Genomic DNA, 23,786 nt, shown 5'->3' with positions numbered 1-23,786 from the left:
TCATGTCCTCAAGCTGGGGAGATATGCAAGGGTTCCTCACACCCACACTGCCTTAGACTGTCTCAGACGTTCCTGACCCTTGTTTTAGCTAGGAAGCAGGATCCTACCCTTTAGAGATGGAAAGGTGGAGGATGACAATCGCAGTGGTAGGAGCCCAGTCCAAGCCTACCTCTAAGTGATGGGGAGCTTGGTCTTGGGTTCACCCAGCAACTGCATCCAGTGAGGTTTTCTGCAACTCCCTATCACTCCAGCTCCCTGACCGGGGAGCAGGGGGTTTCCTGGGTCCTAAAGAGCTGTGATTTGAGCAGAGGATAGCCTAGTTTATCTTGTGCTGTGTAAGAGCCACATGCTACCTAGCTCACTCTGGGAGCGGGGGTGGTGGTGGAGGGGGCACAGGGTGGCGGACCACTGCCATAGATGGAAGGATGCAGGGTTGGTCAACTTCATCTGAGTTGGCGGCAGGGATTGGCTTTCCTTGGGTAATTCTTAATGGCAGTGTCTAGCAGCTTTCCGGAGCAGGGAAGCTACTGACCACCCAACCACCCACCCCGGCTCATATTCCTTGCATGAATGACTTCCCCAGCGGCAACCTGCCTGCTGTGCAAAGTCCCCCCCCCCCCCCCCCACCGAGGGTGGGCTGAGCAGAACCTGGAGGTGGAGTTTCTTGGCCCTGCCGAGAGGTTTAGCCATTGCAAAGGCACGTCTAGTGCTTTCGGCCAGTGGTCTGGGTGGGCCTAACGGAGAGCCAAAAGCCGCCTGGCACGTGGGCGCAGGATTCATATCCCTGGTCTGCCATTCACTGCCTAAGGCTGAGCTATGTAGTTAACTCCTCTAGGCTACAAGTGTTCCTATCTTTAGTAAAAGATCTGTCAGAATCGTGTTAAAGATTAAATGTTCCTTTTCCTGGTAGAGGTTCATTAAATACTGTTGTTAGAGCGGAAGAGCCTGCTGGGTCTCAAAAGGAGACAGGCGGGCCTCGGGATGGATGGAAACCTACGGGGCGATGGAGGTACTGAACCGGCAGAACAGCCCCTGCTCCCAGTGGAAGGTGGGCGGAGAGCTTGACCCAGAGACTCCTGGCAGCCCCCACCTGGGGAAGGGGGAAGGGAAGCAAGAAACTCCCCCAGGTTGAGGTTTCCAACCTGTGGGCGCTGGGGCTGACCTGGAGAACAGTCCAGAGAAGCAGAGCTGCCCTCCAGCCCTCAACACATACCCTCTTTACAGGGTCTTAAAGCGTTGTCCTGCTTTCAGCCTTCAGTGGCTCTGCAGGCTGCCACCTCGCCAGCGACCCAGCAGGCTCAGAAGGCCGGACCTCCTCCCCACCACCAAGAATAATAAAAAAGATAAAAACAGTACAAAACCAGAAAATAAGTGTCAAGAAGTCCAACAGGCCCTGGCTGGTTGGCTCAGCGGTAGAGCGTCAGCCTGGCATGCAGGAGTACTGGGTTTGATTCCCGGCCAGGGCACACAGGAGAAGCGCCCATTTGCTTCTCCACCCCTCCGCCGCGCCTTCCTCTCTGTCTCTCTCTTCCCCTCCTGCAGCCGAGGCTCCATTGGAGCAAAGATGGCCCGGGCGCTGAGGATGGCTCTATGGCCTCTGCCTCAGGCGCTAGAGTGGCTCTGGATGCAACAGAGCGACGCCCCAGAGGGGCAGAGCATCGCCCCCTGGTGGGCATGCCGGGTGGATCCCGGTCAGGCGCATGCGGGAGTCTGTCTGACTGCCTCCCCGTTTCCAGCTTCGGAAAAAAAAAAAAAATGAAAAAAAGAAAAGAAAAAAAAAAGTCCAACAAAGTTCTGATCCTTCCTGTGAGGACTACTTCAATACTTTCTTCAAAATGCCAGATTCTTCTTTTTTTTTTTTTTCATTTTCTTTTGCATTTTTCTGAAGCTGGAAACAGGGAGAGACAGACAGACAGACTCCCGCATGCGCCCGACCGGGATCCACCCGGCACGCCCACCAGGGGGCGATGCACTGCCCATCCTGGGCGTCGCCATGTTGCGACCAGAGCCACTCTAGCGCCTGAGGCAGAGGCCACAGAGCCATCCCCAGCGCCCGGGCCATTTTTTTTTTTTTTGCTCCAATGGAACCTTGGCTGCGGGAGGGGAAGAGAGAGACAGAGAGGAAGGTGCGGCGGAGGGGTGGAGAAGCAAATAGGCGCTTCTCCTGTGTGCCCTGGCCGGGAATCGAACCCGGGTCCTCCGCACGCTAGGCCGACGCTCTACCGCTGAGCCAACCGGCCAGGGCCTTCTTTTTTTAATGAGTTTATTTGAGCCAAAACTGATGACAATTGCTGGGAAGCAAGATCTCAAATGCTCCTATACCAGATTCTTTCTATAAAATTTCCCCTTTTTAGCTGTCCATGGCTCTGCTGTGCTAATTACGTGCTGAGACTGCATCTTGTGCCACACATAGAGTCACCTTGCCTGGAATGCACTGGTCTATCTATCGATTTTCCCTGGAAAACTACTCCTCAGCGCTCAGCAGAAAGGTCACCTCCTCCGGGAAGCCTTCCCTGAACTCCCCCTACTCGGGTTTAGAAGCACCTCCCTCCGGCTTACCCTTCTGCGGCTCTCACCGCGCTGTACTCTTATAGAATCTCCACTCCCAGCCTGGAAGCTACTTGTATTGTCGCATTAATCTCTGTAGCCCCAGCTGACTGCACTTAGTTAACGCCCAATAAAGGGGAAGGGGAAGGGAATAGGGGGAATGCTGACCTGTATCCAGCCGCATGCGCCGCGTTCTGAGGCATTCGACCCTACCTCTCCCCTCCCACCTTTTCCCCGTATGCAGCGCACGCGGGAATCAGACCGGGCCGCGCCTTCATCGCCCGCAGTAAAAGTCCTTTGGGTTCCACACTAAACCTCGAGAAACGAACGCGGCTGCTGTAGATATAAGCAGGCCGCTACCTGGGCTGGTGTGCCGCGGCAACAACAGGCCCGGACCAGTCAACAGCCTCTGCCTGTGTTCTTCCCCTCGAGGCCCAACACCCCAGGGCCTGCACGTGTGCGCGCTCTCGTGGACCTGGCTGGGCGCGCGTGCTGGCGGCATCCCAGAGTTGGGAGCAAAGACCTCTCAGCTTTCAGGCGCGCTAACTGGCGCAACCAGAACTCTACGGACTGGGTCGCTGCGATCCCAGGGGCAGAGACATCACAAATGGACTTAGGGACTGCGCCCATCTTCCGTGGTTACAAGATTGGGGAGCATTGGAGACAGAGGCCGACAGCACCCCGCATCTTAGAGCAGTTACCAGCAACCATTTCCCTGACCTCAGATGCTCCCTCCACTTGGCCATGGGGACAGAAGGGAGAGAAGAGGGAGAACCACAGGAACACAGGCTCCTGGGAGGGATGGGAAGCCTTGTTTCTGAAATGTGTCAGGAGAGAAAATGTTCTTATAGCGCATACACAGGTGTGATGACATACTTTGTTCGTTTTAGAGGAGAGTGATTCAGATGGTGGAGGGTCAGTGAAGCCTGTTAGATCTTTAGCCCTGCTAAACTATCCTAGCACCTAATTCCAGAATATCCCCACGAAGTCAATCAATTATGAGACTAGAGATAGATGGCATGGGGAGAAGGAGAAACCTAGAAGCAAAGAAAAGGGTGTGGGGTTGTCAGGTGAAGGCAGCCGTTAACGACCTCTTCCTAGGAAGACCTCCAATTCTTCCTCATTCTCAAGTTTCCATTGGGCGCTGGCTCTGGCCAGCCCTCCAGCACCCTCTCTAGTATGCTTTCAGCAGAGAAGGACATCTGACTGACCAGGGGTGGGAAACGGTTTGCACGAAGCAGCTGAATGATCAAGATCTCATTGACAACACCTTGGAAACAATAAATATAGCCATTTGGTATCTTGGGGCTGTTTTCTGGTTGTGTCCTTTCTGGTTTTCTTCCTCCAGAAGACAATGTAAAATGATACATTACCACTTCCAGTAAGGAGGGGGTCCTTATAGGAGCTACTCATTCCTGTATCCCTTTCACCTAACACAGTGCCTGGCTCATAGCAGCTGCTCAATGGAAGTTTGTTTGCTCTGTGAGTGACTGAAAGAATCACAGGTATTGAACATAATATTGGAATCTTGGAGTTAGAAAGTCTCTTGAAGGATACTAACCCCCATAGAGCAGGTCTGGGAGATGTTCACTAGAATGAGACCCTGTACCACCTGGTCTAGAGGATCATTTCCTGCCATCGCCACCCCTACTGCCCCCTCCTAACACACACACACACACACACACACACACACACACACACACACACACACACACCCATAGAGTCTTCCATCTCTCTAGAGAGGCCTTCAAGTCTCCTCAAAGCAACAGATGGCTCAATCAGGAGCACTGGTCAGGTCAAAGGCTGTGCTCCTTCCTTTCCCCGCCAGTTGAGAGGCCTTGCCTATGAGTGTTGGGAAGCTGAAACTGGCACTGTGTCTGGCTAGGGATGACAAGAGAGAAGTGACTTTGCTTCTGTCCCTGGAGCCCTGGTACAGCCCATGGGGTAGGGTAGCGGAGAGGGAGTGCTAAATAAGGCAGGCTGGGAAATAACACCAAGACCCCAGTAGCCCTTCACCTCACATACCCATTTTCCAGGTTTTCCCTCCTTTCGTGCCCTACGGTTGTTCCCCCCTAGGAGGGTATAACCTTTAAATCTAATAAATCTTGAAGGCCATGGGGAGGCATGAAGAGGGTACAAAAGGATCCCTGAACTCAAGCGCTGCAAGAAAAAGAAAGGTTAGTTCTTCCCTCAGACATGCCTTGTGGTTAAGGCAGAAGGATTTTTTTTTTTTTTTTTTTTTTTTTTTGTGGCAGAGACAGAGTCAGAGAGAAGGACAGACTGACAGGAAGGGAGAGAAATGAGAAACATCACTTCTTCGTTGTGGCTCCTCAGTTGTTCATTGATTGATTTCTTATATGTGCCTTGACTGGGGGAGGGGGCTACAGCAGAGCCAGTGACCCCTTGCTCGAGCCAGCAACCTTGGGCTCAAGCTGGTGAGCCTTGCTCAAACCAGATGAGCACACACTCAAGCTGGAGACCTCAGGGTCTCGAACCTGGGTCTCAAACTTGGGTCCTCCACATCCCAGTCTGACACTCTATCCACTGCACAACCGCCTGATCAGGCAAGGCAGGAGGATTCTTGTGGCCTATCTCAGATCAGCCACTTAATGACCATCAAAACCTTGAAACATTCTTCTATGCTTCCATTTACTTTTTTTTTTTTTTTTTTTTCAGCACAGAGGCCATTCCTCCACCTTCAAAGTGGTCAATCCCATTTTCTCTACATCTTTCTACTCATATCCATCTACTCATGACCTCAAGGACTGGGAAAACTGAGACACAAAGAACAAGACTCCAGGATTTGAAAAGTCATTCTTGGCTCAACTAAGACAAGAGCCTGACTGGGCAGTGGCGCAGTGGATAGAGCATCGAACTGGGATACGGAGGACTCAGGTTTGAGACCCCAAGGTCACCAGCTTGAGCACAGGCTCATCTGGTTTGAGCAAAGCTCACCAGCTTGGACCCAGGTCACTGGCTCAAGCAAGGGGTTACTCGGTCTGCTGAAGGCCCACGGTCAAGGCACATATGAGAAAGCAATCAATGAACAACTAAGGTTTCACAACGAAAAACTAATGATTGTTTTTAAAAAAACTTCTCATCTCTCCGTTCCTGTCTGTCTGTCCCTATCTATCCCTCTCTCTGACTCTCTCTCTGTCACTGTTAAAAAAAAAAAAAAAAAAAAAAAAAAGACAAGGGTTCCCTAGCCAGGTTGCTCAGTTAGTTAAAGAATATCCTTCCCAGACACCAAGGTTGCATGTTTAATCCCTGCCCTCACCACCCCCTTGTCAGGGCACATACAAGAATCAACCAATGAATACATAAATAAGTGGGACAACAAAATGATCTTTCTCTCTCTCTTCCCCTCCCCCTTCCTCTCTTTCTCTAAAATAAATTAATTTTTAAAAAAACTTTAAAAAGAAGACATGAAAACCCCTTAATCTTGTCCCACAATTTTTGGGGCCATCAGCATCAGAGGCACTCCTTCTGGGATATTCTCCCTACAAGGCCCCCAACAATCCCTAGGCCCTGGGCACCTGATAAGGGAGCCTCACTTGTGGCATTTGTGGGAAGACTGGTGTGAACACTGAATTCTACTCAAAGTAGCCTCATAGTTCTGCTGATCACAAAAATGTGAGGGGGGTCAAAGACTGACCACAACGATGCCACTGATGAGCACATTGCAGTGTATGAAACATTTCACACACACCAGCAGTTCCTTCCCAGCCCCAAGTCTGTGGGCCAGAGTTCCCTCCCAGCCCCAAGTCTGTGGGCCAGGTGAGGTTTTCCTAATCACCTCTAGTGTGGTGAACCTGAGACAGGCTATTTCTACTACCCACACTAAAAGTAAACTATTCTATTAAAGATTTTTATTTATTAATTTTAGAGAGAAGAGACTGAGAGAGAGAAGGAGGGAGGAGCAGGAAGCATCAACTCCCACATGTTACTTGACCAGGCAAGCCCAAGGTCTTGAACTGGCCACCTCAGTGTTCCAGGTCCACGCTTTATCCACTGCGCCACCACAGGGGAATTCTTTTTTTTTCTTTTAATTAATTAATTAATTAATTTTTAACAGAGACAGAGAGAGAGTCAGAGAGAGGGATAGACAGGGACAGACAGACAGGAATGGAGAGATGAGAAGCATCAATCATTAGTTTTTCATTGCTCATTGCAACACCTTAGTTGTTCATTGATTGCTTTCTCATATGTGCCTTGACCGTGGGCCTTCAGCAGACTGAGTAACCCCTTGCTTGAGCCAGCAACCCTGGGTCCAAGCTGGTGAGCTTTTGCTCAAATCAGATGAGCCTACGCTCAAGCTGGCAACCTCGGGGTCTCGAACCCGGGTCCTCGGCATCCCAGTCTGACATCTATCCACTGCGCCACTGCCTGGTCAGGCTAAACTATTCTAACTTCTTAGAGATTTCACATCTTTTATTTTATTCTCACAACAATCCTGTGAGGTGGACAAGAACCTTGCAGAGGAGAATCACAAGTTAAGATGAAATGACTTGCTTACAACTTCACAGCAGACTCCAGTCCCTAAACTACAGAAGGAAAGGGGGAAGAGGGACTCAGCCTTCCCAGCCAGCAGCCTGGACTCGTAGAGAGATCCAGGCCCACCCCCTTGCCTTGTTTACAGCCCACTGGGAAGTGGGGAGTTTGTGGGGAGAAGTTTCAGCTGTTTCCCGACAGTGTACCCACTTGGGCGCAAGCCCTGGGGTGAGGCTTCTTTGGAAAGACGATGGCCTTGAACTCTGTGCTGAAGGGGCACCGCGCGGAGAGAAGCCCCGGAGACTAGGATGGATGGAACACGGAAAGGAGCCTGAGGGAGGCCCTGGCCAGTTGGCTCAGCGGTAGAGCGTCGGCCTGGCGTGAGGAAGTCCTAGGTTCGATTCCCAGCCAGGGCACACAGGAGAAGCGCCCATCTGCTCCCCCCCCCCCTTCCTCTCTGTCTCTCTCTTCCCCTCCCGCAGCCAAGGCTCCACTGGAGCAAAGATGGCCCGGGCGCTGGGGATGGCTCCATGGCCTCTGCCCCAGGCGCTAGAGTGGCTCTGGTCGCGGCAGAGCGACAACCCAGATGGGCAGAGCATCGCTCCCTGGTGGGCGTGCCAGGTGGATCCGGGTCGGGCGCATGCGGGAGTCTCTCTGACTGTCTCTCCCCGTTTCCAGCTTCAGAAAAGAAAAAAAATAAAATAAAATAGGAGCCTGAGGGGCTGGCTGGAAGAGCAGGAGGAGAACTAGCTCTACCCCTGCGGGGTCAGGGCCCTTTGAGCCACCGGGAGGAATCTTTCTCCTCCCGATGTCAGAGAAAGCAGTAGGACCCGGGAGTGCAGCGGCCCCTCCCGTGTCCTCGAGGGCGGGCACAGAGAGGCCGCAACAGCCAGGCCCTGATTTTTTTGTCCACGACGTCTGGGTTTCCTGGATACCCGGAGCAGCACAGGGAGCCTTCCCCACCTGCCAAGGGCCCTTGGAGTCCCGCGCTTTCTGTGAAAGTGAAAGAAGTGGGCGGGGGGCGCGGCCGAGGCGGGGCCCAGGCGGGCTAGAGCGCAGGCTCCGCCTCGAGGCCGTCTCCAGCCGGGGGCGCCGAGCGCCTCCAGTCCCCGCGGTGCCGCGGGCTGTTGGGATCCGCTGCGGCTCCTGTGCCGTGAAATGACCCTGCCCGGGGGCCCGACGGGCATGGCACGGCCGGGAGGCGCGGAGCCCTGCAGCCCCGGGCTGGAGCGGGCCCCGCGCCGGAGCGTCGGGGAGCTACGCCTGCTCTTCGAGGCGCGCTGCGCCGCGGTCGCTGCCGCCGCCGCCGCCGCGCAGCCCCGGGCCCGTGGGGCCAAGCGGCGTGGGGGAAAGGTCCCTAATGGGCTTCCGCGGGCTCCTCCTGCCCCGGTGATCCCTCAGCTGACTGTGACAGCCGAGGAGCCGGAGCCGGACGTACCCCCAGCCAGCCCCGGGCCGCCCGAGCCGGAGGGTGGTTGGCTTCCAGCCGTGGGCTCGTCGCACCTGCAGCAGCCGCGCCGCCTCTCCACCTCGTCGCTCTCTTCCACTGGCTCCTCGTCGCTGCCCGAGGACTCGGAGGACGATTTATTGAGCGACAGCGAGAGTCGAAGCCGCGGAAACGTGCAGCTGGAAGCCAGCGTGGACGTGGGTCAGGTAGGGGCCGCGGGGGCGGGGCCAGCGCCCGGCGCGGGGGCCCGCGCGGGGCACCCCGCTCCGAGCTCTCTGGGGTCCGACTCCTACCCTAAGTTCCCTCCGCCGAGGGCCCTATTCTTACTGCTCAGGGGGCATCGAGTTTGGAGGGAGGAGCCAGGCGGTCCTGTCGCCTTGACAATTCTCACCAGGGTTTCACAGGAGGGTCCTTGGCGAGTCTAAGAGGGCGGGTGAGAAGGAGTCTGCGACCAGCCACGGGGACTGGGTGGGGTGGTGAGCAGGCAATCGTGATCTGCCGGCTGAATGATGGGCTTGAGGATCAGAGGGGGTTGGCCTTGCCCCTCAAACTCTCTGAAAGAAAGGGGCGAACGAGTCTCCTAATCTCACCGCCCCCTTTCCCGCGCCGCAGCCCCACCCCCGCCGTTGCCACGGTTTCCCTCTCCTGAGTGGGAGTGGAGTGGCACTCCAGGCTCTGCTCGGGAACCGCCGCCGTCTGCTCCCGGCGCCCGCACTAGGCGTGGACGCAAAGAGGAGAGGAGCGCGGGGCTGGGAGCTCTGGCAGGGAACAGGATGCCGCCCCCTTCCTGGTTTACTGCTCCTAATTATGGCAGGGGAGGGTAAACTGAGGCTGAGAGGGCGTGATCAGCCTGTTAATCTCCTCCTCTGGTGTCAGAGGCCTGGTTTGACCCTCAAATAATCCAGGCCAGGGTGCGGTGAAGTCATTCCCAGTGCCTGTCCCTGAGGGGTGTGCCGCACCCAGGATAGCCGTCCTGTGCCCCTTGTTTAAACGAAGGCCAAATACTTTAAATAACTCTTCATGGCCAATGCGAAGAAGTTGCTCTAGATCCACATTATGCAAGTGTCCCTGGAGTTGAGGGAGAGGCGCGGGGCGCTCCACAGGCTCTGGTGGCTCCTGGTCTTCCCAAGAAGGGCAGTGAGAACCACGGACGCATGCTGGTGTTGCCTGGGAGCTGTGGGGAAGCATAGGCGCGGCCCCGGCTTGCTGAACCCAGACTCCGCCGCACGCTCGGATTGGACAAGGCGTGGGAGACACTGTAACGACTTGCAGTGGATCCGTGACTCAGTTATCCCCTGCGACTTAATTACCCAGAGGGCGGCATGGTTTGTGACACAAGAGGGGGAAAAAAAGTCTCATAGGATAGAAACACACCCCGCTGCCAGGTGTAGGGTACGGGGCGTCCCTCTCTCCTCTCCCGGGAGTAAGGGTGCTCCTCCTGACCCATGACCGTTCCTAATGCAATCCTGGCCAGTGTAGGGAGGCGGTGCCGCCTAGGGGTTTCCAAGGAGGTGGAATGTGGAGCAGTGAAAGGACTCCACCCTCCTTGACTCCTGAGAAGATCCGGAACAGTAGTTCTGGGTCCAAGGCTCCCCCGCTCAAATCTCTGACAGCTGAGAGTAAGGCGCAGGAGGAAGGGCGTCACGATGGCAGACCCCGTTTCCCTCTAGTGTCCGTGAGCGGAGGAGGTCCCGCGGCCCAAGCCCGTGTGCAACGTAGGCAGCCCGGCTGGGGTCAACACTCCAGGGACCAGTCGCAGCTGTGCCCTGGGCGTCTTTGACCGGCCTCTCCCACCCTGGGCCTCTCTGTCCCGGGGACAGCCAGGAGCTGGAGCAGATGGCTGCTTGAAGGTCCTTCCAGTTCCAAGGCGGAGTCTCTCAAGCCTTCCCAACCCCCAGCCCGCCAGGGCCTCCCCGAAGGCAAACAGCCACGGCGGCTGCAGATAAGCTGGGGGCTGTTGACAGAGGCCTCCTGCGTCCCAGTGGAAGGGCCTGGCTCGGACTTTGCCTCGCTGCTGGTCGGGGAGCCGCATAGTGCGCCCGCCCAGGCTGCCTTTAGGGCTTCTCCAGTCAGGAAGCAGAGCCCATGGGCTGGCTGACTGTAAAGGATGCACCTAGGAGAAGTTACTGCAGCAGTGCTAGGGCCTGGGCAGATAAGGGAATAGCCAAAGCAGAAGGAGGTGTGGGAAGGCTCTACCTTGCCTCTGCCTGGCACATATGTCCTTACCCTTCTCCTCCTGGGAGCCCAGGACAGCCTGCCCAGGGCCTGGAGTTGGGCTCCCCACAGGGCAGTTGGGACGGGACAGATTGCCTCCCTCTCTGACTTTCCTCTAGTACAGGGAAAAGTGATAGGGAAAACCATACAGGCTAGAGGAGTGGGTGAGTTGGGGGCCTATCCCTAAAAGCAGCTGGCATGACTGTATTCTTAGGCCTTTCCAGCCTAAGAATTTAAAACAAATTTTAAAACAATTTTGGGGTGTTGCTCTAGCGAAAGAGAGGGTGTTTGGCTCCTGTTCATTTGGTTCTCTTCACTCAGGGCTCCAGGATAAGGAGACCTGGATGCCATCCTGTCCTGGACCCAGAACTCCTACACTTCACTTTTCACTAATTATAGAGCAGAATTTAGGTTAACTGACTTCCTTTTTAAAAAGTAAATGCCCCTGGGAGAGTGAAGCCGTGGGTCAGTCATACCTTAGTGCAAATGATTTTATAAATTTAAACTGATTGCTTTCACCACCACCACCATTACTACCACCACCACTACAGGGAGTGCTAGTTTGATAGGGCAATGGGGAGGGGCCGGACTGTTAGAAACTTTCAGCCAGTGACTGGAAGGATGAAGGTAGAGAGTGGGAGTCAGGAAGTATGGAGCCCTGGCCAGTAACTCAGTTGTTTAGAGCATTATTCCAGTAGGTACACCAAGGTTGCTGGTTGATCCTGGTCAGGACACATACAAGAATCAACAAATGGGCCCTGGCTGATGATGGCTCAGTGGATAGAGCATTGACCCGGCTTATGGACATCTGCAAGTCCAGAATTCAATTCCCGTCAAGGCACACAGGAGAAGCGACCATCTCTGCTTCTCTCCCTCTCCCTCTCCTCCTTCTCTCCTTCTTCCTCTCTTGCAGCCAGTGACTTGATTGGTTCAAGCATTGCCCTGGGCACTGAGGATAGCTCCATTGGAGCACATCAGCCCCCAGGTGGGGTTGCCAGGTGGATCCCTGTCAGGGTGTATGTGGGAGTCTGCCTCACTATCTCCCCTCCTCTTACCTAAAAAAATAAATAAAAAAGAAAGAATCAACCAATGAATGCATAAATAACTATAACAACAAATTGCTGGATATATTTTTCCTCTCTCTTCCCCTCTCTCTAAAGTCAATTAAAAAAGAAAAAAGGAAATATGGGGATGAATACCAAATGCAGAGCAAAGAATCCATTCTGGCAGAAGATACACTGAGTATCTGGTGTGATATAAGAAGCAGGGCTTCCAAATGGAGTTTAGATAAAGGAGAGTCAGAAGCAAGTGTCCAGCCCAACCCAGCCAAAGAGAGATGCTCCTTGTCCAGCCCCAGCTGTGAGGAATTACCAGAGGGTCCTCTTGTGACTTCAGTAAAGAAACACAGGTCAGCGCTCCTGGGCTTTTTGCCCAAGATGCTCTAGTAGTGTCTGGCTGTGAGCTGGTTTCCCAGATTTCTGTGGGAAGTAGGCTGGGCTTTGGCCCTCTTTTCAGGTAGATTTCACTTTGTAACTTAATAAACCTGCTTTCTAATATCCATATAATAAAAGCCTTACCTGATCAAAAATATCTTTCCTGCTGTTGTTCTTGTGCCTAAATCATCACCCCACCCACCAAAGAATGTTTCTCCAGGAGCCTTTTTGGGCATGTGCATCTTTATATGCATTATGTCCCATAGGGCAGGTAGCTCCCTAAGATGGAAGATGGCAATGAGTTCCATGACACTCGTATCAACTCCTTCCATGTTTGACCATATCCATTAATGGCAGGGGAGCTAAATCCTGTCATACCAATCTCAGGGAGTTACCAGGAGGGCTTATATGACATAATGGCTATTCAAGCCCTTTGTAACCTGCGTGGCTGGAACCAGCCTTTGTCTCTTCTGCTTTCAGCTGACATGATCCGCTCAAAACTGGGGTGGGGAGGGTAGGTGATGACCCCATTTTACATCATCTTGGGAGCAAGATGATGCTGTTAACACACATCAATCAAGTGGCAGTAGTCCAGGACTGTGGGTGCTAAAAACTCTTCTACCAGGCCCACCTTCTATCTTCCAGCCCCATTCACTGTTCCCACATGATCCTAGAAGAAAGGATGATGCAATTCTCCCATTTCGTTGACCTAAAGCTGATTTCCTCCCCCAGGAAGGTGGCTACAGAAATATATGTATCCTCTGAATAACTCCATTCGGGTCCAACTGTCCGTCACAGTCTGCCAGTAGGCCCCTAAAGCAGCCTAAACCTAGTCCTTTGGATGACAGTAAAGGTGTCCAGCCAACAGAGAGGGGTCCCCAGGCAGTCTCAGTGTTTCCCCAGTGATCAAAGCATACCACTTTGTGGCTGCAAATTGCTTCACCTAGTACAAAGCTCCTTCTCTTTGGGGTTCTCATTTGACCCCCAAAGGGAATCGGGGTGGTAGCCCATGCTTTGGAGCCTGCAGGGGCAGTTGGGACACAGAGAATAGCTGGGCTGGTAAATGGCTTTAACCAGGGATTGGAAGGCTGGAGGCAGGAAGTGAGGGCATGCTAACTCCTCTGAGCCTTGATTTCTTTTTGTATAATGGCAATCATGCCACCACTCCATGCACTTGCTGTCCATGTACGTGTATTATTATCATGATTCTCAAACTGAGTGGGATAAGAGGGTACAGGGTGGTGCTGCTGAATACACATGGCACGTACATCTTCCAAGAATTTTATTTGAGGATTTGGAGGTGGGAGAGTTTTATAATAAAACTTGGGTTATTATGCAGCATAATACAAGCCTTATATGTATTTAAAGAGAAAAAAAAGGGAGTTTTGAAAGAGATGTCATGCTTCTAGTGGGCTGCTTCTGGCTACACCCCTAGATTCTTGGGAATTGGCCACGTGATCACACCCCAGTGTGCCATGTAGGGGCATGCAGTAGGCGGTCAGTAAATGGTGGCTTATGTTATGACAGCCACTATGTCTTCCCAGAGGAAACAGGCTCACACAGATAAAATTCTTCTTGGACTCAAGTGACAGAACAGAACTGGAACCAGTTCTTTTAATTTTTTTTGGACCAAATCTTGACTCCCCACCCAGTGCTCTGTCACTAACCCCCATCTCCTCCACATGGGAAAGGGCTAATGGTCAGCTGCTTTTCCCTACTTAGGCCACTACCTGAGTTCCCCCTCTCCCTCTTTGACTCCCCCATCAGGGAGGCTGGATTCCTGGGTTCCAGCCCTTTGTAACTTCTCTAAAAGCAGACACCCTGGGAGGAGGCAGGAGACACACAGTTTGGATGAGCAAACCTGTGTACTACAAACCTGTAGACATAGGAATGATGGGTTTGGGGTGGGAAGAGTAAAAGTTCAGAGAATGAGATGCTCTCAGGATTGGGTGGAGGCCAGCAGCAGTGGTTATGAGGCGAGAGGTATACCAAAATCTACATTTCCCTCCCAGTTTCATCCATGATGACAGGCTCTCAGCTCTGCATCCCATTTTCAAAGCTCAGGTTTCTAGGACCAGATTAGAACCAAAGGTGCTCTGGGTCTTGTCAACTGGTGAGGAATGATATTGCATCCAAGGATAGCAGAGGATGTGGGGAAACCCCAGGCCATTCTTCCTTCAGACCCTGCCAGGTTGGCCTCTCTGCCCTGGGCCTTTGCAAACGTTTGTTTCTGTGATTGTCCATCTCCCTAAATGAGAGGAACCTATGGCCCCTAAGTGAATGAATCAACAACCCAATTTGCCTAGCGTCTACTTCATGCCAAGAAATGAGGTTGGGCTCTGGCCGGTTGGCTCAGTGGTAGAGCGTCGGCCTGGCGTGCAGAAGTCCCAGGTTCGATTCCCCACCAGGGCACACAGGAGAAGCGCCCATCTGCTTCTCCACCCCTCCCCCTCTCCTTCCTCTCTGTCTCTCTCTTCTCCTCCCGCAGCCGCAGCCGAGGCTCCATTGGAGCAAAAGATTGCCCGGGTGCTGGGGATGGCTCTATGGCCTCTGCCTCAGGCGCTAGAGTGGCTCTGGTCCTGACAGAGCGACGCCCCGGAGGGGCAGAGCGTGGCCCCCTGGTGGGCTTGCCGGGTGGATCCCGGTCGGGCGCATGCGGGAGTCTGTCTGACTGCCTCCCCGTTTCCAGCTTCAGAAAAATACAAAAAAAAAAGAAAAAAGAAATGAGGTTAGGGAGAGGGAGCCTGTCACATTCAAACGTCACTACCGACAACAACCCAGTGAGGGCAGTTATTTCCCCATTTTACTGATGAAGAAACTTATGGTCAGAGGCTTGTTTCTCAGGCCGCAAAACATCCTGAGGCATTGGTAGAAATGCAAATTTTTGGTCCCACCCTAGACCTACACAGAATTTCCCTGTGGTAAACCCAAGAATCTGCATTTTTAAACAGGTGATTCTCACGCTCACAAAAGTTCTAAAACCCCGACAGAGCAGTTTAGTAGCTAAGTCTGGGACTGTTTTCAGCACATTCGGGAAAATGGATATCTGTCAGCAACCAGTGAGTGTGTCTCAGTGTCCACATAGAGGCGCACAATAAACTTTCCTGAGTGAACAAATGAATGAATCACCGGGCTCTAGCTGCTTGCGGTGGGGCAGGGCGGGCCAAATACCTGTTCCAGAAGAGGGAGGGCTTTTCTAATGCCGAGACGCCGCTTGACTTGCGGACCCAGACCGTATTGTTTTCAGAAAAGTCACTGGCAGAAGATCCGGACAATGGTGAACCTGCCCGTCATGAGCCCTTTCAAGAAGCGCTACTCCTGGGTGCAGCTGGCTGGGCACACGGGTGAGCACGGGCAGGTGTGGGCGGTGTGGGTGGGTACCTGGGGTAGGGAGGGACTAGGTAGCGCTGTTTCCGGTCTGCAGGAAGTTTCAAGGCTGCAAGCACCAGTGGGCTGATCTTGAAGCGAAGCTCCGACCCGGAGCGTTACTGCCTGGCGCAGCTGATGGCCGACGCGCTGCGCAGCTGTGTACCTGCCTTCCATGGCGTGGTGGAGCGCGACGGGGAGAGCTACCTGCAGTTGCAGGACCTGCTCCACGGTTTCGATGGGCCCTGCGTACTTGACTGCAAAATGGGCATCAGGTACGTGTGCCCGGGGCCCAGGGTGGTGCTCTGCCAGGTCCCCGTGTGAGTCCACTCATAGCCCGCCTCTGCCTGCGCCTTCGTAGGACTTACCTGGAAGAAGAGTTGACCAAAGCCCGTGAACGGCCCAAATTGCGGAAGGATATGTACAAAAAGATGCTGGCGGTGGACCCTGCGGCGCCCACCGAGGAAGAGCACGCTCAGCGCGCGGTCACCAAGCCGCGCTACATGCAGTGGCGAGAAGGCATCAGCTCCAGTACCACGCTCGGCTTCCGCATCGAGGGTATCAAGGTGAGCCAGGCTCGGTTCACCTTGCACAGCCCCGCCCCTCCCCCAGCCCCCAGCCCCCAGCCCCCGCAGTGGTGTCTAGCCTCCAAGTCGGTCCCTAACCTCCCTGAATAAGCACCCTCTGACTTCTCCCTGATTCTGGCCTCTAATGTCCAGGAAGGTACCACTGCTGTAACTGATCCTCTCCCTTTGGGCGGGTATGGGTCCCCTGACACTTCTGTCCCACCTCAAGAAAAGTGACAGATCCTGCCCTGGCCGGCTAGCTCAGTTGGTTAGAGCATCACCCCAAAACGCCAAAGTTGCGCAGGGCACATGCAAGAATCAACCAATTAATGCATAATTAAGTGAAACAAGCAGAGCCCCCCCTTCCTTTCTCTCTAAAAATCAATAAAAATAAATTTTAAAACAATTTTTAAAAAAAGAAAGCCGATGGATCCTGCAGCACAGACTTCAAGACCACTCGAAGCCGGGAGCAAGTGACGCGTGTCTTCGAGGAGTTTGTGCAAGGGGATGCAGAAGTACTGGTGAGCGCCGGATTCTAGAACCCTGAGCTGTTGGGAAGCCTGAGGGCCAGTGGTGCCCCCAGGTCATCATGTCTAGTGCCCTCGCCTATGTGACCCCCATCGTAGCATTTTATCATTGTGATGTAATTGTTTTTACATTCCTTCCCTTCTGTTCTGCACACCACATGAGGGCCTGTGTTTTTCTCAATGGTATTTACCTAGCCGGGCATGCATCATGGCCCCAAATATTAGCAGAGGTTCAATAAGTGTTTAGTTAATTTGCCCTCCCCTTCTATCCTACCCTGTCCAGCGGAGGTATCTGAATCGCCTGCAGCAGATCCGAGACACCCTGGAGGTCTCAGAGTTCTTTAGGAGGCACGAGGTAAGATGGGTAGGGTCTGTGGTCTGTGAGAACTACAGGAGAATAGGGCGGGGGCTTCTCAGCAAAAGGGCCATGGCCTGACCACGTGGAACTCGCAGGTGATTGGCAGCTCGCTGCTCTTCGTGCATGATCACTGCCATCGTGCTGGTGTGTGGCTCATCGACTTCGGCAAGACCACGCCCCTCCCAGACGGCCAGACTCTGGACCATCGGAGGCCCTGGGAGGAGGGCAACCGCGAGGACGGTTATTTGCTGGGACTGGACAATCTCATTGGCATCCTGGCCAGCATGGCCCAGAGATGAGGCTAGGCCCCTCTTACCATGCAGACCGGTTGGTCTGACAGATGGACCTGAGGCTTTGTCCCTGCTGTGCATGTCAGGGAGAGACAAACCCAGAGGTTGGAGCGGTTCACAGGGTCCTATAGGACCAGATGCCAACCACTGGAATGCACTGCATGCACCAAGACTGTTCCATACAAACCCAAGTGGTCCTAGAGCCAATGACACCAATTTTTCCTGGGCGGGAGAGGTAAACTGTGACAATGGGCTTCTTCCTTAGCCCAACTCTTCTGAGGAGGCTCTGTACTTCCCCAGAGAGGCCAGATAATTAATTTTATTCCGCACGCACTAGATCTGTTGATCTAAACTCCCACACTACAATGGACTCCCCTTCCCAATAAAACTCAAAGACACCAGCTTTGGTGACTCAGGCTTCATCTCCTCCCTACTCAGGTCCCCTCTTTATCAATTCCTAGTCATCCCTCATGTCTACTCAGATCACTGGAGGATATGAAAAGAGCTCTTTATTTGAGACAGCTGTAGGGGTGGGCACTGCCCAGATGAAGGATGCTCATAAGGGAGGAGCAATCCAGTAAAAGCTTCCTGTAGGAGGTAGTTTCAACTCACCACCCTCACCTTGTGGTAGGGGCTTAGCCTCTGACCTCAGAGTTCAAAGTTTGGGAGTCACCTGGCTCTTCCTTGGGAGGCCTGGGTCTGGTTTCCAGGATGGAAAGTCCAGTGGTGCAGGCCAGACCTGAGACAGGCCCTGGCATGCAGCACAAACTGGGTGGGGGGTGAGGGGCTACTGGAATGACAAGCCGCAGGAAGCCTGGGGAGGAGTGCAGAAGGAACTGTTGCTAGCATCAATGCCTCCCCTCAGGGATCCTAAGGCACAGCAGCCATAGGTGGGATTCCAAATGTTATGAGGTTGGAGTCCCCTGGATTTGGGGAGCTTGAGGCCAGAGGGCAGCCCGGGGTCAAAGAGGCTCCCTCCCCAGCTCTTCAAGATCTCCAGACTCAGCTTCTGGGCCTGGGGGGATCTTAGGCCCTCCAAAAGCCTACTCCCCAACCCAGAAGCCCTTTCTTCCTCCAGTGTGGGCCCTAGCTTCGTTGGCAGAGGTGAATTCAGCACATCAGGGTCCTGTAATGGAAGGTTAAGGAAGAAGAGGACCAATGTTGTTTTATGGCCTCCCTCCTGACCAGTATGACACCCCTGAGTGCAGTATTAAAGATGCTCTGAGATGCTGGCAAAAGTAGGGCAGAGTTCACTCTGGTGCTGCCAATACTGGGTCACAATATACCTGGGGAAAGGCAGGAGTTTGTATTCAACCATTGCTGTGAAGAACCCTTTTCCCTGGGCAGCATTCCATACTCACACAGGCCCTGGACAGCCCCTGGGAGGGTCCATCTGCCCCTGTCGATTATAAAGTCCAGTACCTCCTGGTTGGTGCATCTAGGGTAGGACACAGCCCAGTGAGAAGATCTTCCGGAGCAGTACCCCAAAAGACCTGCATCATGAGAGGGGGTAACTGAATAAAGCCCATCAGGGATAGCCTCCCCTTCCCTCTCATGAGGTGGCCCGAGACAGGGAAGCAGGAGGGCTTGGTATTACCAGGAGCCTGTCTCGGGTGTGAAGATGCCCTCTAGGAAGGCCTCTAGGGCATCCACTTGACCAGCAGCAGAGCCTAGACCCCTCTGTGGTAATGACTGGCTCTACAAGAGGGAGGAGGGGTGTGATGAGTGATTCAAATGTAATGGGGCTGCTGGGAAACCCCCTTGAAGCAGCAGCCTTCCCCACATCTCCAGGACTCACATCCAGAGGCGGATTAAGGTTGGTTGAGGCGTCAGGTGAAGAAAATATTAGGCCCCTTAAAAAAAAAGTCAGGGGCCTGACCAGGCAGTGGCGCAGTGGCACAGTGGATAGAGCTTTGGACTGGAACTCAGAGGACCCAGGTTCGAAACCCCTGAGGTCACCAGCTTGAGCGCAGGTTCATCTGGTTTGAGCAAGGCTCACCAGCTTGAGCCCAAGGTGGCTGGCTTGAGCAAGGGGTCACTCACTCTGCTGGAGCCCCCTGGTCAAGGCACATATGAGAAAGCAATCAATGAACAAGTAAGGTGCCACAATGAAGAATTGATGCTTCTCATCTCTCTTCCTGTCTGTCTTTCCCCATCTATCCCTCTTTCTGACCTCTCTGTCTCTGTCAAAAATAAAAAGACAGGGAAAATAAAAATACATGTTAACCATATTTTAAAATAAATAAAAATATTATGTACTATTAAAATTGCACATATAAAATCAAACTTGGTGTCATTAGAAAAAAGTGTAAAGTTAGGGTTTGCGGGGCCCTTCAGAAGTCAGGGCCCCAGGACGCACGCCTGGTGTGTCTGCCGTTAAATCCGCCTCTGTTCACATCTGTAGATATTTCTAGCCATCCCAAAGTCCCCGATTGTGTTCAGTAGTCTGAGTCCAGTGCAGCTCAGCAGACAGTTCCTAGCAGCAATGTCCCTGAAGAGTCAGGCAGAGAAACAACAACAACAAAAGAACAAGAAACCCTGCCCTAGTTGGATGGCTCAGTGGCTCGGTTGGTTGGAGTACTGTCCCCATACACAGGGGTTGCCAGTTTGATCCTCTCTTGGTACACATACAGGAACAGATAGATGTTTCTCTATCTTTCTCTCCCTCTCCCTTTCTCTCTAAAGAATCAATTAATGTCCTGACCGGTGGTGGTGCAGTGGACAGAGCTTCAACTTGGGATGCTGAGGTCCCAGGTTCAAAGGTTTGAAACCCCGAGGTTGAGGCACTGGTTTGAGCTCAGGCTCACCAGATTGAGCCAAGGGCCACAAGCTTGTGCCCAAAGGTTGCTGGCTTGAGCAAGGGGTCACTGACTCGGCTGGAGCTGCCCTGCCCCCCTTCCATCAAGGCACATATGAGAAGCAATTAATGAACAACTAAATGCCACAACTATGAGTTGATGCTTCTCATCTCCCTTCCTGTTTCTCTGTCTCCATCTAAGGAAAAAAAAAAAAAAAAAAGCAAAGTTCTGCTGTGACTGACACATAAACGAACAAACACAAACAAAAACCCTGCCAGAACTTACACTTGATCTTACTCAAAAGGCTGAGAAGTGATTCCTGCCAGAACTCAATCTCTGGCTCCTATCTACTTTCATAAAACTCATGTGGAAGGGCTCTTTCTTGGGAAGGGAGTTGGGCTAGGGAGGTCCCTTGAGCCAGGATCACTCCCGACCTGTGAATTAAATTATTTTCCTCTAGGGCTATGTCCTGGGCCAGCTGGAGCAGGCCATGCATAGTCAGCGGTGATGGTTGGCCCTGGTTTGGGCAGATGGTACATTAGTTCATGGAGGTTTTGGCATACATGGGCAGGATCTTTAGAAGGACCTGGAGGGCTGGGGATAAGGTCTTATCAGGTGCTGCCGACTCTGCCTCAAGAAACTTCATGTCTCCTCCAGACATCAACTCTAGCAGAATTAGGCAAGGGGCAGGTCAGAGGCTGAGCCCCACACAGCACACAATGTTTTGATAGTTGAACTTCCTGGGCAGGTGGTACACATACCCCACCACCAGCAGTGAGAGAAACTATACTTTAGTTTCCAAAACTGGAGTGCATCTCTATGTCCCTAGACTTGACCTCTCAGCCCCAGGGTGTAGAGAGGCTGTTCCTGCAGGCAGTTCTCCATGCCTTCCCCACAACTTCTACCCTGGCCCCTGGCCCCAGGTACACTTGAGAATGACCGCCTCCATGAGGAAACCTAGCTCACCCTGAGGACTGCCCAGCTGCCCTCCCCAAGGACACACCTACCCCGGTAGTCTCCGTGCCACCGCCCCCGAAGCCGCCCGCTGCAGCCCAGCCGAGGGTAGCCCACTGCCGGCCCTGGCAGCCCTCCGCCCTCTCCCGCAGTGAGCGGCCAGCCTGCGGAGAGGAGGCCAGCAGCTTCCAGCCGCCCCCTCTAATTGAAAAGCTACAGGAGCATGGCTGACAGCGGGGATGGGGAGCACGTCCCCCTCTCCTTGAGGCACAACGCCCTCACTTGGCGTCCCGCCTCTCCTGCCGCTCCCCGACGCGGTGGAGTGGGCCTCCAGTTTCTCCCCGGCGGCCTGAGTCCGGCCTCCGTCCTGCCTCCCCAGGTAGGCCGGACCACTTCCTCCAGCCGCCACAGCTCCAGCTGCCTGCGCGCCGCTACCCCGCCAAGGCGCGCCCTCCAGCCGTCAGGTGAGGACCTGGGCGGTGGGCTAGGGCTGCCAGCCCTGCGGCTGCAGTAAGTAAAGGGGCTCCCAGTCAGACCCAGGGACTCTGGGACCCCGAGGCCCGTACGGAGAGCTGCTGTGTGTGCGCCCGCGAGAAAAGGCTGTGGATCCCAAGGCTGCGCAGTGGGGCGGAGGCGCCCCGCGGGGAGGCTAGCGGGCCCTGCTGCCACCACCGCCCAGCGCCGCGAACCCGGGACCTCTTCTGTCCCATCTGCTGCCGCGTGTTTCTTAGCCGCCCGAAACTCCGAGGCAGACGAGCTGGTCCTCCGAGCTCCCCTGCGGGTACCGGGGAGGCGCCGATCGGTAGGGCCCCTGGCACTCCCCTCGCAGTGCCGAAGTCTGAACACCAAGGAGCGATCTCTGCCTCCCCCCAGCCCTCGCGCCGGGCGCTGCAGCCGCCCCTTCCCACGGGCTCTGCTCACCCCGAAGTGGGCGTGGCTCCCTGCTGCCCCACGAGGACGTAACGTGGCTCCCTGCTGCCCCACGAGGACGTAACGTGGCTCCCTGCGACCGAGGGAGGAGACGGCAGAGAGGAACACGCCATGCGCCGGTGTGGCACGTGGTTCTTGTCACCTTTGCCGCTCGCGGCTTCGTAAGTTGAGATCCTGCCGACAGCGGGCGCTGAGTGCCCAGCCGCGACCTTGGGTTCTGGGCCGCCTGCCTGCGGCGGTTGCTGAGAGAGGCGGCTCCAGACTCTTATCCGAGGCACTTAGAAGCCATAGTCGATTTTGAAGAGGTGGGAGACTAGGTTTGCACACCATAAAATTAGATTTTACACGTATTTTAGAATGCTTAATGGAGACGGGTTGGGAGGAGATTCAAACCACCCCTTGGCTCCCCCGCAGGTTACGAGTCCTCTGCTTGGCGGGAACAGGCTCCTAGGTGTCGGCTCACTGTGGGAACTATTGCCACCCTCCCCTAAGTTTCACTGGAAGAAGGGACAGTCAAGGTCGTCGGGGCCGCACGTGACTGTGGAATACCCTGAGACGCAATGTAGCGCGCAGGTGCCGCTCCTCCCCCTGACTCACAGGTAACCATCCATCTCTGTCTGTGCTCCGCACTTACAGGTACAGCCCGGGCCTGGCGGCCCCCACTGTCACCACCCTGCTGCCGGCGTCTGCTCCATCGCAGTGTTTGTGTGGGCTTCCTGCCGCCCGCTGGCCCTGCAGGTGAGCACTGCCAAGGCCCCTTGGGGTCTGGGAGCAGGGAGAAAAGGAAGAATCGTAGACCACCAGCCAGGGCCTGAAATAGTAGGTAGAAACGGAAGAAGAATTCTGGAGCTCACCTCAGGGAATTAGCGGAGAGGCTGGCTCCAAGCCTCTGGCTATGCCGTGACCTTAGGGTCCTGGGGGTTTGGAGCTAGAAGTCCCAGGCTAAAAAGGAGCTTGGAATTTTCCAAGCTGGAGCAGAGAATGACTCCTGAAAGAAGACTGGGAGATGAGACAGCGGGGTTGGGAGAAGGGGCAGGATGTTAACTGGGAAAGGCCTAGAAGAGGGAACCTCGCAATGGCGAGCCTGACCTCTCGCCGCCACGCCCCAACCCTACCCAGCACAGAAGCGCGGGTAAGCCAACCTCCACCCACTTAGGTCGCCAAAGCCCCCGCGGGGTGCCGCTGATGCCTTTGCACGTTTCTCTCCAGGAGAGCCCCTCTCAGTGAATAACTTGGGAGTCCCGCTGAGCTCGGTCTTGCAGCTCCTCGACCCTTTCCTCGACTTCGCGTGTGGTCCCGCCCCCAGGCGATGCTAAAACCCCAGGGCCTGTCCCTTCTTCCCAAGCTGCGTGATCGAAATCCTAGAATTCAGACGTGCACTGCTCTTCTCGGCCCACATTTTCTAAGCATCCAGTTGGAGAGTAGGCTGCAAGGGTTCGAGGCTTTTGAAGGAGCCACTGAGAGCCAGACTGGCGACCGCGGTCCCCGGTCCTAGGAAAGTGCCTCTGGGTGGACAGTTGCCAGACTGCCAGAAAGCACTCCCCTGCAGGTTTGAGCCACAGCAGCAGCAGGCAGTGGCCGCCCATCACCAGTTTCAGCTGCCGCATCTAGAGTTTGGGGCTCAAACCAGCCTCAACGGCCAGGACTGCCGCTTTTTATTTTATTTATTTATTTATTTTTATTTATTTATTTTTGGGGGGTATTTTTCTGAAGTTGGAAACGGGGAGGCAGTCAGACAGACTCCCACATGCGCCCGACCGGGATCCACCGAGCATGCCCACCAGGGGGCGATGCTCTGCCCATCTGGGGCGTTGCTCTGTTGCGACCAGAGCCACTCACTCTAGCGCCTAAGGCAGAGGCCATGG

General features: G+C 54.3%; 2 protein-coding genes across 2 annotated transcripts; one reads left to right on the top strand and one right to left on the bottom strand.

Moving 5' to 3' along the window:
- The first annotated feature begins 8,124 nt into the window (after positions 1-8,124).
- On the top strand, positions 8,125-17,642 carry ITPKA (inositol-trisphosphate 3-kinase A). The gene is made up of 7 exons (XM_066273983.1): positions 8,125-8,691; positions 15,380-15,476; positions 15,557-15,773; positions 15,860-16,064; positions 16,484-16,585; positions 16,875-16,946; positions 17,045-17,642. The coding sequence occupies exons 1-7, from the start codon at positions 8,197-8,199 to the stop codon at positions 17,246-17,248; spliced, it is 1,392 nt and encodes a 463-aa protein (XP_066130080.1). The 5' UTR covers positions 8,125-8,196; the 3' UTR covers positions 17,249-17,642.
- A 384-nt stretch (positions 17,643-18,026) lies between these two features.
- On the bottom strand, positions 18,027-23,528 carry LTK (leukocyte receptor tyrosine kinase). The gene is given in 14 exon segments (XM_066276696.1): positions 18,027-18,525; positions 18,601-18,640; positions 18,643-18,692; positions 18,694-18,732; positions 18,837-18,882; positions 18,885-18,935; positions 19,636-19,730; positions 20,472-20,565; positions 20,604-20,623; positions 20,679-20,777; positions 20,967-21,019; positions 21,274-21,994; positions 22,556-22,686; positions 23,448-23,528. Coding segments are annotated over 14 exon segments (2,019 nt in total).
- Positions 23,529-23,786: the final 258 nt, after the last annotated feature.

This window comes from Saccopteryx bilineata, chromosome 4 (genome assembly GCF_036850765.1).
Source record: "Saccopteryx bilineata isolate mSacBil1 chromosome 4, mSacBil1_pri_phased_curated, whole genome shotgun sequence".
Taxonomy (NCBI): Eukaryota; Metazoa; Chordata; class Mammalia; order Chiroptera; family Emballonuridae; genus Saccopteryx; species Saccopteryx bilineata.
Note: the sequence above shows the minus strand (reverse complement) of the source record. Positions and strands in the feature narration are given on the sequence as shown.